At 38.9% G+C, this 13,186-nt stretch overlaps 1 protein-coding gene across 1 annotated transcript in view; it reads left to right on the top strand.

Moving 5' to 3' along the window:
- LOC150078339 (serine/threonine-protein kinase 10-like) overlaps positions 1-13,186 on the top strand; it is a 387,198-nt gene that overhangs the window by 118,803 nt on the left and 255,209 nt on the right. The window contains exon 6 of the mRNA XM_090385108.1: positions 12,968-13,049. Coding sequence (XP_090241234.1) covers positions 12,968-13,049 — 82 coding nt within the window. The remainder of the gene's footprint in view (positions 1-12,967; positions 13,050-13,186) is intronic.

Raw genomic sequence — 13,186 nt, 5'->3', positions numbered from 1 at the left:
AGATCAAAATTGAGAGTAGGAGTGTGCTATAGGCCTAATGACGCTGATGAGTATAATAAAAAATGTATAGGGAAATAGAGTGGGCCAGTAAATCAGAGAGTCTTATAATGGGGGATTTTAATTTCCCAGATATTGACTGGAATTTGTGGGTTGGTCACTCCCACACTAGCAAGGCTTTTGCGGATTTATTGGATGATTGTTTTCTACATCAGCATGTTCGTGAGGCAACAAGAGGGAGCAGTACTCTTGATCTGATTATCAGTAGTGATTCTTCATGCATTAAGAATCTGCAGATAAATGAACCACTAGGTGGCAGTGATCACAGTGTGTTGAAGTGGGATTTACTCAAGGAGGTAACTACCATCAGAGATAAAGGGAAGGGTTTTTGTTTTCGTAAAGGCGACTATGATGGTCTGAGACAGTATTTAAATTCTATACAGTGGGACCAACTGATGATGTTACCAACAGCAAACTCAAAATGGGAAGCATTCAAGGAACTAATCTTGGAGGCTACCAGGCTTTACATACCAACTAAGAAATATTGTTCAAGGTTTAGGCCTAAATGGTTGTCAGATGAATTAATGAGACATGTGGCAGAGAAGAAAAATGCATGGGATACATACAAATTAATGGGTGACATGGAAGCCTATGATAGATATAAGTTGGTCTGTAACCAAGTCACAAAGGAGATTAGGCAGGCAAAGGCAGACTACGAAAAATCCTTGGCAAAGGATGCAAAGAAAAACAGAAAAGAGTTCTTTACCTATTTAAACTCAAGAAGGAAAGGGATGAATCAGATTGGTCCACTGGATATTGATGGTTCAACAGTTGAGGATCCTGCTCAGGTGGCTAACAATCTAAACGAGTATTTTGCATCTACATTCATGCATGAGGAGTTATTCAGGAAGGAGAATGATGTAGGTAAAGTAAACATTGGCAGTAAGCTGAACGATTTTGTAATAACTGAGAGGAAAGTGGAGGAGAGATTGTTGAGGATAAACATAAAAAAGGCACCTGGGGTGGATGGGATCTATCCAGTTATATTAAAGGAGGCAGCAAAGGAGGTAAGCAAACCCCTAGCCATAATTATGAGAGCTTCTTTGGACTCAGGGGAGGTACCCATAGACTGGAGATGTGCAAATGTAACCCCAATTCACAAAGGAGGATCAAAGGCTGACACAAGTAATTATAGACCTGTTAGTTTAACTTCTGTTCCAGGTAAATTAATGGAGGCACTGGTTAAAGAAGCACTGCAGGATCATCTAGACAAGAATTCAGTTATAGCTCAGACGCAGCATGGTTTTGTTAAGGGCAGGTCTTGCCTGACCAATTTGATTGGATACTATGATGTAGTCACAAAAGAACTGGATACAGGGAATAACTTTGATATTATATATTTGGATGTTAGAAAGGCTTTTGATACTGTTGCACATGAAGACTGCTGCACAAATTGGAGCAGTGTGGCATTGGAGGCAAATTGCTGCTATGGATAAGGGGATGGTTGAGTGGCAGAAGACAGAGAGTGGTAATCAATGGACACTGCTCAACGTGGACTAATGTTATTAGTGGAGTTCCTCAGGGTTCAGTGTTGGGTCCGTTGTTGTTTTCGGTGTTTATGAATGATATTGATGATGGGATATCAAGTTTAATGTCCAAGTTTGCAGATGATACAAAGGTTGGCAGGGTTGTTAAGGACACCACTGATGCTATGCTGCTGCAACAGGATCTGGAACAGTTGAACAGATGGGCTGAGAGGTGGCAAATGAAGTTTAACATTGACAAATGTAAAGTACTACATATGGGAAACAGTAACCCCAGAGCAACGTATCAACTCTGCGGTACTACACTGACAGTGATGGAGAATGAAAAGGACCTGGGGGTAATTGTGCAGGCAGATATGAAGTTCTCTGAGCAGTGCAGACGAGCTGCAAGAGTAGCTCATGGTGTCTTGTCAATGATATACAGGAATTTTTCTAGCAGGGATAAGGAGGTGATTATTCCCTTGTATAAGGCAATGGTTAGGCCACATCTTGAGTACTGTATACAGGTCTGGAGGCCTCATTTCAAGAAGGATGTAGAGCTGCTGGAACGGGTACAGAGAAGGGCAACAAGATTAGTGAATGGAACAAAGGGTTGCTCTTACGAAGAAAGGCTTAAGTTTTGCAAATTACAGTCTGGAGACTAGGCACCGGCGAGGTGATCTGATAGAGGTGTATAAGGCTTTGAATGGTTTGAGTATGCTCAATGCCAATGGGATTCTTCATCTTACTCAGAATAATCACCTCAGAGGGCATAAATTCAAATTGAGGAAGGACGGATGTCGGATAGATGTGCGGAAATTTGCCTTTGGCCAGCGGGTGTTTGGTTGGTGGAACCGACTTCCATCACTTGTTGTTGAAGTTGATAGCCTAAACAAATTTAAGGCTCAACTGGACAGGTATTTCGAACGAACGGAGGGGTGAAATGGGAGTGGTGTGTGTTTTTTTTTTAGCTGATGCTGAATAAGCTTGCTTTCTTGCATCATATGCCTCTACTAATGCTAATGCTAATACTGGCATTTCCCAAACCAGTTAAAGACCATTCTTTTCTTCAAAACTGTAGACCCATTTCTCTTGTCAGTAAGCCCTGGAAAAAATGATCCTCTGTTGACTGACATGGTATCTTGACTCAGTCTAATTTCTGATAATCAATTTGGTTTCAGAAAAAAATTAATCGGCCCTGGATCTCATGTTGAAAGCTGAACAAATGTCAGAAATGCATCCATTTGAAATGAGCACTTTGTCATTGTATGCCTTGGCTTAGAGAAATGGCATGTGACACCACATGCCACATGCCATTATCCTGATAGATCTCCATTCCCTTGACCCAAGGGGTCACTTACCATATTTCATACAGAACTTCTTTCTGCCTGGGTTTTTTCAAGTTTGATACGAACAAGTCCTCTCCCAAACATATACAAGGAGTCCCACAGGGATCTGTTCTCAGTGCCACCTTATTTGCAATAAGAATAAATCACATGACCAAAAATATTCCCAACACTGTGAATTCATACCTCTATGCCAGTTATCTGACTTTCTTGCAATTCACAGAACATGAACTTCATTGAGTGGCAGCTGCAAATCTCAGTTAATAATATTCAGCTTCGACTGTCTTGTTGATACTCATTCTGTGTAACAAATGGAAATTGCATCCAGATCCAGAGCTACACTTGGCAAATCATCCCCTCTCAGTTCTGAGCGGCATTTGTCCTCTTGGTCTGATTTTTAATAGTAAATTGAACTTCTTGGAATAGTTAAACATCTACAGACTATCTATTTGCCAGAAAAAAAAATTAACATACTCAGAGTTTTCTTCTACATTGTATGGTGCAGATTGTTACACCTTACTTCATTTGTATAGTGTCCTAATCAGATCTTGCCTTGATTATGGCATCCCAGTGTATGATTCTGTTAGTGAGAGCGCGCTAGCACGGCTTGCCCCTATTCAGCATTCTGCTCTGAGGATGTGCTTATAGAACGCCGCTAGTTCAAAGTCTTTATATTGAAGTTCATGAACTTCCACTAAGCTCCAGGAGACAGATGTTACTTCTTAACTATGTAACTAAAATTCAAAGTCTACTTATCCACCCCATTAAGCTGATACTTAATGATCTATACATCGTTATCTCTATAGATCTCTATAGTTCGCAATGTACTATAGAAATAAATCTGGGATAGCTCAGCCTACTGCTATCCGATTGCAGGCATTATCACAAACTTGGAATATACAGCTTCACAAAGTTCTGATATTCCCTGTCAGAGACTTGGCAATTTGGAATCTCCTCTCTTCGATCTTCTCTGGCTTAAAATCTAAAATCTCTCTACCTCATTGTGTCAAATTCATCTGTTGTCTACCATTCTCCTAACTCCACTAATCACTTGGAGCTCTTTGACTTCCTCTCTTTCAAACTTGACTTTCTCCAGTTCAACTTACCTAACAGTGAGGTAATTTTCATTGGTGATTTTAATGTTCACAACTCCAGCTGGCTTCCGTTTTCTATTCACACCAACCCAGCTGGTCGAGATGCTGAGGCTTTTGCAATTACTAATGACCTTGCACAGATTGTTCATTTACCTACAAGAATACCGGACAATCCTAATCATACAGCCAACACGCTTGATCTGTTTCTCACAAACAACCCTTCTAAGTACAAGGTCGAAGTGAGAGGTCCTTTAGGCACTTCAGATCACAACTTGGTGACTATCTCTTCTCCAATGGAGCCTTTATCTCATGGCTATTCCTAACCTCGTATTGTTTGTCATTACAAGAATGCAAAATGGGATGACCTGCAAGATTTCTTTTCCTTGGTCGGATTACTGTTTCAAAACTTTTGATGTCAACACTTGCTCAGATCGTGTCAGTGAAATTATTCTTGCAGGAATGGAATCCTCTCTCCCACACTCTACTTTAAAATCTAGTCCCTTATCGAAACCTTGGTTTTCCAATAAATGTGCTAAGGCTGTTCAAGAGAAGAACGTTGCATATCGTAATTGGCTTGTTTCTAATTCTTCAGTTTCATTTTCTGCCTATACCAAAGCTCGCAACAATTGTAAAGCAGTTATTAATCAGTCTAAACTAGAGTTCAAACAGGCTAAAAGTAGAAAACTTGCTTCTTGCCTTAATGGTAGCTGAACATTCTGGTCTCTTGCCAAAGCTGTTGGCTGCAACTTTTGCCAATCTCTGTCCAAACCAGATGGTTCTGTTGTCACTTCAGCTGAGGATAAAGCTGACCTGCTAGCATCCCATTTTTCTTCCAACTCATGTATTAATGATCTTGGTAAAACACCTCCCACCATTCCCAACATGCTCCATTCAGTGCGCCGACCGGGCTAGCCGAGTGGGTAAAGTACCTGCCCGGCAACCCAAAGGTCGCGGGTTCGATTCCCGCCTCGGGCTTGGATCAAAGTACTGCAAAAACCTTGGGAGGTGCGATATGGCCACAGAAGCCGATGCGCCAACAACTACCAAATCAAAAAAAAAAAAAACCATTCAGTGTCTCCTGTGGTCTTCCGTCAAAAGGATGCCAGAAGGATTTTGACGAATCTTGATACTAAGAAAGTTTCAGGTCCCGATGGTATTGTCCACTTGTTCTCAAAACCTGTGCCCCTGAACTTACTCCTAATCTTTGCTGCCTTTTTTCACTTTCTTATTCCAAAGGTGTTTTTTTCCTTCTGCTTGGAAATTTTCTCATATCCAGCCACTTCCTAAAACGGATGACAAATCTCTCCCATCCAATTATCGTCCCATTGCAATTACTTCTACTCTTTCTACAGTTATGGAGAAATCAATTAACCGCCAACTCTTCAACTACCTAGAAACCTTCCTTCTGATCAATGATCACTAGTATGGATTCTGTCAGTGTCGATCCACTGGTGATATTCTGGCTTATGTTACCCATTTATGGACTAATTCAATGGAAAGGTTCGGTGAAACACAAGTAGTTGCTCTTGACATCTCAAAGGCTTTCGATCGTGTTTGGCATAAAGGTCTTCTAAACAAGCTTCTGTCTTATGGTTTGCCAACTGTTTTTTTGTAATTGATTATCCAGTTTTCTCTCTGATCGCTCACTGAGGGTGATGGTAGATGGCTCTCAGTCTTCTAACTTTTCCACTAATGGCTGTGTCCCCCAAGGCTCAGTTCTTTCCCCTACTCTTTTCCTCTTGTATATTAATGACCTTCTTCCATTGACTGGAAATCCTATCTATAGTTTTGCCAATGATAGCACATTGCGTTCCACTTTCCATTTTGAGAAACCTTGCCCTGCTCAATCAGCTTCAACTTCTTGAAAATCTGCTACCAATTCCTTAAATGCCGATCTTCAGGTAATTCTCCAGATGGTCAAAGACAACTTAGTTGATTTCAACCTTTCTAAAACTCAGTCTTGTCATATCTCGCAAAAAGGATTCTTCTGCTGCTATGCTTATCTTTGGTGACACTCCGATTTCTAAGCAAAATTATATATTTCTTTTGGGGATTACCCTGACTTCTAATCTCTCTTGGCACAAGCATATTATAAATATTGCTTCTTCTGCATCTAAAAACTTGGTTTTTTCTTTTGCTCTCAGCGTTACTTTTCTTCCAAACAGCTGTTCACTCTGTATAAATCGCAAATCTGCCCTACCGTGGAATATTGTTCCTACATCTGGGGTGGTGCCCACAAAACCTCTCTCAGGCTTCTTGATTCCATTCAGAAGAGGGCAGTTCGGTAATTAATGATTCATCTCTAACAGAGTCTCTCCACTCGCTGACTCATAGACGTACTGATTCTGCTGCATGCCTCTTCTACAGATACTTCCATGAGCACTGTTCTTCTGAATTGGCTTGTATAATTGCTGCTCTCTCTCTTTCAAAACAGTCCGAACACGTGCAGCCCTCAGCCAACATCCATTTACTGTCTAACTTCAAACTCACAGAACCAACTTTTCATCTTCCTCATTTATTCATTCAACTGCCGTTTCCTGGAAGAACCTTCCTTCATACGTATTTCCTGAAAATTACAGTCTACAGAAGTTCAAGTCCAATGTCAACAAATATCTTCTTTCGTCTTCTCAACCTTCAACCCAAGCATGGTACTAAGTGTTATAGGTTCTAATACCTCTCGTTTGGGGTTTACATAAAAAAAAAAAAAAAAGAAAAGTAGCTGTATAGCTAGATGCTGAGTCATCAGGCTTGCATTAGAAGATATTCTCCATCTGTCCACCCAAAAAAGATATGGACTGCCAGAGTGCACTTATAGCCTTACAGAATATCTCTTCTCATATAATAAAGTCTATAAAATCCATACCGATGCATATCCAGGAACTTCAGAGAGTAGTCATCTTTTGCTGCATCCCAGGCCATGCTGGGATACCAGGAAATTAATGGTGGACTGTGCTGCTGAACATCCATCCAACACATAATTTTCGCATTATTATGTTCCATATCTTCACTACAAATGTAATATATGAAGATTGTTTAAATATAAGATAACTTCTCATACCTTTTTATAGGAAATTTCTTCACCCAAAGCTCGCATCAAATTTATCTGGTTAATACATAGTATAAAAGATCTGTTAATGATGCGATATTATACATACTAAAAGATAGTTAATTTATACGGGTTTCATTAAATTAATTGAATGCAAGATTAATTTTATGAAACCTTTATAAATTAACTATCTTTTAGTATGGATAATATTGCATCATTAACTTAGATCTTTTATACTATGTATTAACTGGATAAATTTGATGTGAGTGTCGGGTGAAGAAATTTCCTACAAAAAGGTATGAGAAGTTATCTTATATTTAAACAATATTATTAAAAGTAGGAAGGATTGGGCTTCATTGCTTTTATATTTTGAAATCTTAAATATATAAAGAATATGTAGGGAACAACTGACAATTTACTGGCAAGCTCAAACATAATAAACTTCTTCAAATTAAACCTGAACTGCAGTTATGGACCTCCAGTTTCCATGTAAACAGAAGGGAGGAAGTAATCTTAGCCACAGCATGAATTGGCCACAGTCAACTTACTCACCTGTATTTCCTCCCAGGTAATGATCCTCCACAATGCATACAATGCGACTCTCCACTTACAGAGAAGCATATTCTTGTTGAATGTACTTTGTACACCACTGCCCAGCAAGTTTCATTCAGTTTTCTACCAATCCTTAAAGAATGCCTGATGCTTTTCCATATCATAGGTAACAATGCTAATCTTCTGTAGTTTTTCCACTTTATTAAACAGATAAAATTACATGATCAGTTTTGACCAATGTCATAGCAGTCATGATACATGTGTACCATTCATATCGTTGCTAGGTGCAATATGGCCTAAGTATCCCTTGCACCAAAAATGACAACTTGCCAGCTGACAGAGCAACACAGTACTTCTTGGGAGGTGGAGAACATGAATGCATCCACATTAGACTTTGTTTTTTAGTCTCTGGGTCAAAGTGCTGAGCCTCTGTTTCTTCCATTGTAACAATCCAGGAGCAGAAATTTTGTGGATCCTCACGTAACCCAGGGGCTCACATCTGGTGAGTATGGGCTTGGCAATCCCAGGGTCCTGAGCTGGACATCATCATTCTTCTCTTTCTTGCTTTCTTGATGATTTCCTTCTACTTCTGACACACACACACACACACACACACACACACACACACACACACACACACACACACACACACACACACACACACACACACACACACACACACTCTCTCTCTCTCTCTCTCTCTCTCAGGGTAACACGGGATTTTTTTTTTTTGCTGGCGCAGCATAAGCCTCAGGCTTCCTTGCACCTTATGGCTAATAGTAACATTGTGTGATGCACATTCCTTTTGTTCATCCCTCAACATTCTTGGGACGAATCGAGCACTGACATTTACATCTTCAAAGATTTTGTCAGGATTGAATCAATACTGCTGATTAATCTGAAATGCCTACAGATTCAGCTCTACATCTAACAGTCATTTGTCTGTCTTGCATCACTAGGGGTGCCTCCGTAGCCAGGTGGGCAGGAGCAGCAGTGCATAGCACACGCTTCTTATTTAGACCTGGGATCTAGCCCGTGACCACCAAATACAGCAGATGCGGAAAGGTCAGGGAATGACCACCACATATCCCCGGGGCAATATGGCCTTAGTTGCTAATGCTCCTAAAAACTAAACAACAACAACAGCATCACTAGATTATGCATGGTTGATGTTTTCCCCAGTGGTGGAGGTAGGGGTAATCCAGAATGGTCTGACTAGCGCAAGATTCTCTGCCACAATGAAATTTTCAGTTTTAATCAGTTTTAATAAAAACTGATGATGTTATCAATGGTGAATTCTAAATGGGAAGCCTTCAGGGACTTAATTGTGGAGGCTACTAGGCATTTCATACAAACTAAAAAATACTGCTCAAGGTTCAGGCCTAAATGGATGTCAGATGAATTTTGAGGCTTATGGCAGAGAAGAAAAATGCATAAATATTATCAGGCGACACAGAAGCCTACTGCAGATATAAACTAGTCTGTAATCAATTCACAAAAGAGGTTAGGCAGGCAAAGGCAGGTTATGAGAAATCTTTGTCAAAGGATGCAAAGAAAAACAACAAAGACTTCTTTACTTATGTAACCCCTAGAAGGAAGGGAATGAATCAGATTGGTCCACTTGATGTTTGTTGTTCGACTGTTGATGACCTTGCTCAGATAGCTGACAAACTGAATGAGTATTTTGCATTTAAATTTCCACGTGAGGAATACTGTAGAGATGTAGATGGTTCGACTGTTGATGATCCTGCTCAAGTAGCTGATAAACTGAATGAGTATTTTGAATTTACATTCACACATGAGCAGTTATTCAAGTAGGCAAATGCCAGAAGTTTATCAAACTCTAACAGGGAGCTAAGTGATTTTGTAATAACTGAGAGCAAAGTGGAGGAGAAATTGTTGAAGTTAAACATAAAAAAAAAAAAGCACCTGGGGCAGATGGAATCTATCCAGTTATATTGGAGGCAGCAAGGGAAGTAAGCAAACCCTTAGCCATAATTATGGGAGTGTCAGAGTCAGGGGAGTCCCATGGAGTGGAGATGTGCAAATGTATCCCCAATCACAAAAGGGATGAAAGGGTAACACAAATAATTATAGACCTGCTTAATTATAATAATTATAAACTCCATGACCTGCTAGTAGGTCATGGAGTTTTGTCAATGATGCATAGGAATTTTGCTAACAGAGACATGGAGGTGATTATCACTTTGTATAAGGCAATGGTCAGGTCACACCTTGAGTACTGCGACAGGTCTTGAGGCCTAATTTTAGAAAGGATGTAGAGTTGCTAGAACGAGTACAGAGAAGGTGAAAGGAACAAAGGGGTGCACTTATGAAGAAAGGCTTAAGGTCTGCAAGTTGTACCATTTGGAGACTAGGCACCTGTGAGGTGATCTGGTTGAAGTGTATAAGACCTTGAATAGTTTGAACAGGTGCAGTGGCGCCTCCGTAGCCAGATGGGCAAGAGCAGCAGTGCGTAGCACACGCTTCTTGATTAGACCGGGGTTCAAGCCCGTGACCACCAAATACGGAGGATGCGGAAAGGTCAGGGAATGACCACCGCATATCCCCGGAGCAATATGGCCTTAGTTGCTAATGCTCCTAAAAACCAAAAAGAACAACAGCAGGTGCAGTGCTGACAGGATACTTCTAGTTCAGATTAAGACCCTGAGGGGCGTAGATTCAAATTGAGTAAAGACAGTTGTAGAATAGATGTGCGGAAGTTTGCATTTGGACAGACTTCAATTTGTTGTTGTGGAAGTTGATAGCTTAAATAAATTTAAGGCTGAACTAGAGCTTGCTTTCTTGCAATATATGCCTCACCTAATGCTAATATGCAAGAGCCTTATCCCCTAACGTTTGCACCATATCAGCATGAACCTCCTGTGGAGACATTTCTGTCAAAGACAGGTATTTTATCATCACCCATAGTTCATTTTTCCTCTATTTTGCAAGTTTTCTACTCTTTAGCTCACAAAATCACCTGCAGAAGAAAAAAAAATTGATCTATTAAACTGAGATTTGATACGGTGACATACAAGAAGTACTACCTGCTGAAAATATACTTCATAATCATATTCACTAGAAGTCGATTAGAATGCAAACTTTTTGAATGTCTCTGAAATGCATCAGCTTCTCTCCAGACACAACCAGTACTTGGAAATAGGTTGACCTGGCAGCAACGGTAAAAGAAATAGCTTCCAAATGTAAGTTCATTTTGTTTTGGTTAAATAAGAAGATGAATTGAATATTCTATTCCTGATATGATGCAGCTGATTGGTCAGTGCATACATATTTGAATTGACTATGGTTCGGGCCAGTGGGACCATCAGATATAGTAATGTTTTTGTTTCTTCATCTTATAAACTCCAGTGACCCTATGTGACTGTTGCAGGATATAAACAGAAAATTTATTTATTCCATTCTGTATAGCTGATTAAATTAAACTGATTTTTCTATATTAAAATCAAATATTGAACAAAATTGAATCTTGAACTGGACATTTTCTTAATAAATTGGCCAGCATAGAGCCAAATATTAAAATGTTATCCAAATATGCAAGCACAACCATCTCCTTAATTAATTTGTTTTTACTGTAGTTAACTTTAAAATTTGAAAATGTGAGAAAAATAATTTTTTAGTACTCTTTTGTGAATATGGGTTTTTTTTTTTTTTTTTGTCTTTTGAAAACTGCTTTATCTTACCAAAGCATTTATTTTTAGCTGAGTAGTACTGATTGGTACCGCAAAGAAATTCTTTCTTGTATTTGATAATATGCAAAAAAAAAAAAAAAAGTTTGGGAACGTCTAGTCTAAGAAATACCTCATCCTACTGTAGTCCTCCCTCTTGAAATTGAAGTCCTCTACCTTTCCTTTGATCCAGGACTGGATTTTGGTGTTTGTAGACCCTTGGCATTTTTATTCCGAAATGCGCTAAAGGGGGGGGGGGGTGTTTCTTCTATTTTAACACTTTGACTGCGAATCACATCAATTAATGACCGAAGTTTCAGCTATAATAAATGATAAACCACCACAATTAACAGAGTGACCATCACTTAGATCAGACCTGGCCAACCCAAATCGTTCTGCAGGCCACTCTGACGAACTACAATTTTCTATGGGCCACCTCGACGAACTAAAATTTTCCACGGGCTGTACGTAAAATAAAACAACCTTTTAAAAATAAAAAATCAAATGCCATAAAAATTTATTTTATTCATTCATTTTTATTATATATCTACATCAATGAGATATTTGCTTTTCTTTGCGATCACTCAGTTTTTTAAAATGTACTTCAATGTTGGTAGTTGCACATTTTGTAGACCAGATTTTCCAGATTTTCATCTGTTGTTGAAGCTTGTGATTTATTTTTAATAAATTTCATTTTTGAAAAGAAAGTTTCACAAACTTATGTGGATTTGAAGGTGCTCACAATTTTTTATGCAAAAGAAATCTTAGTTTGGGATACTTTTCTGCTGTCACATACGTGTTGTAAAAATTAATTTTTGATGTTATGACGTGAATGTGTTTTAATTCATTGTTGCACTGTAAACGAATTACTTCCATCTGCAGAGTTTCCGGTTCAAAGAAGGGAAGGAGTGGTGGGGATTCAGGGAAGTACAGCTGGTCTAGTATTATATTTCTTGTTATTTATTGTGCTTGGTGCAGGTGAACAATTTCCAACTGATGTAGTCAGTAGCATAAAAATCATCTGGCAGGCTGCAAAAAATAATGTGAGGTTGGCCAGGCCCGACTTAGATTCTTCTAGTTTCGAGAACAGTCACTAGATAGTGTATGCATATTGAATTGAAGCTCCTAGAGTCGATTGCGAATATCACGCATAGGAATGGTTCTCGAAAACTGTTTTTTTTTTTTCTCCCCTTCCCTCATAGGCCCTAGGCACTGCACCTATGGTGCCTAATGGGAGATCTGGCCCTGCTTTCACCACAATTTTGGAACACACTAAGTGTTTTATTACATTATTATCTGCACTGCATGTTATTGGTTCCCGCATTGTCACATCTTCATACAGCTCAGTTCCTTAGTATAAACCAGATAAAGAATATTTTTATCCTCTCTGGCATGCAAGAATAAATAAGTTACAATTGGTTCAAAAATTGTCCATTTGAACAGATAAAATGGTTTTAAACTTTTTGGCATGCATTACTACTAAAAACATTTCTTATAAAATGTCATGTTACCAGGATAGTAAATGGCGAATGTATTTATTTTGGCGTCTTCCCCCACCCCACCCCACTTAGGATTGTGATCACGTTGCCATTTATTGATGAGAAGTGAATTATTGGCAGCGATTGTGGTATTTCATTTAGTATAGAAAATATGTATGAAAACTGTTATTGATATTTATCATATTTAAAATATTTATATATATATATATATTTTATATTAGGTCTAAAGAATTTAATGATTTCATTTCAATGTGCCTTAAAAAAGATCCCCAGCAGAGGCCGGATGTAGATGATTTGTTAAAGGTTAGTGTTGTGTCTGGTCTCTCTCTCACATGCACACATTTAATGTTTCTTAAGTGTTATTTACAAACTGAACAAAAATTTATGGTTATCTTGCATATGATTATTTCCTAATATAAGGGTCATTGCCTTTTCTGGTA

Source organism: Mastigoproctus giganteus, chromosome 11 (genome assembly GCF_048544385.1).
Source record: "Mastigoproctus giganteus isolate SK-2022 chromosome 11, ASM4854438v1, whole genome shotgun sequence".
Classification (NCBI taxonomy): domain Eukaryota; kingdom Metazoa; phylum Arthropoda; class Arachnida; order Uropygi; family Thelyphonidae; genus Mastigoproctus; species Mastigoproctus giganteus.
This window is presented reverse-complemented; position numbering and strand designations above follow the sequence as displayed.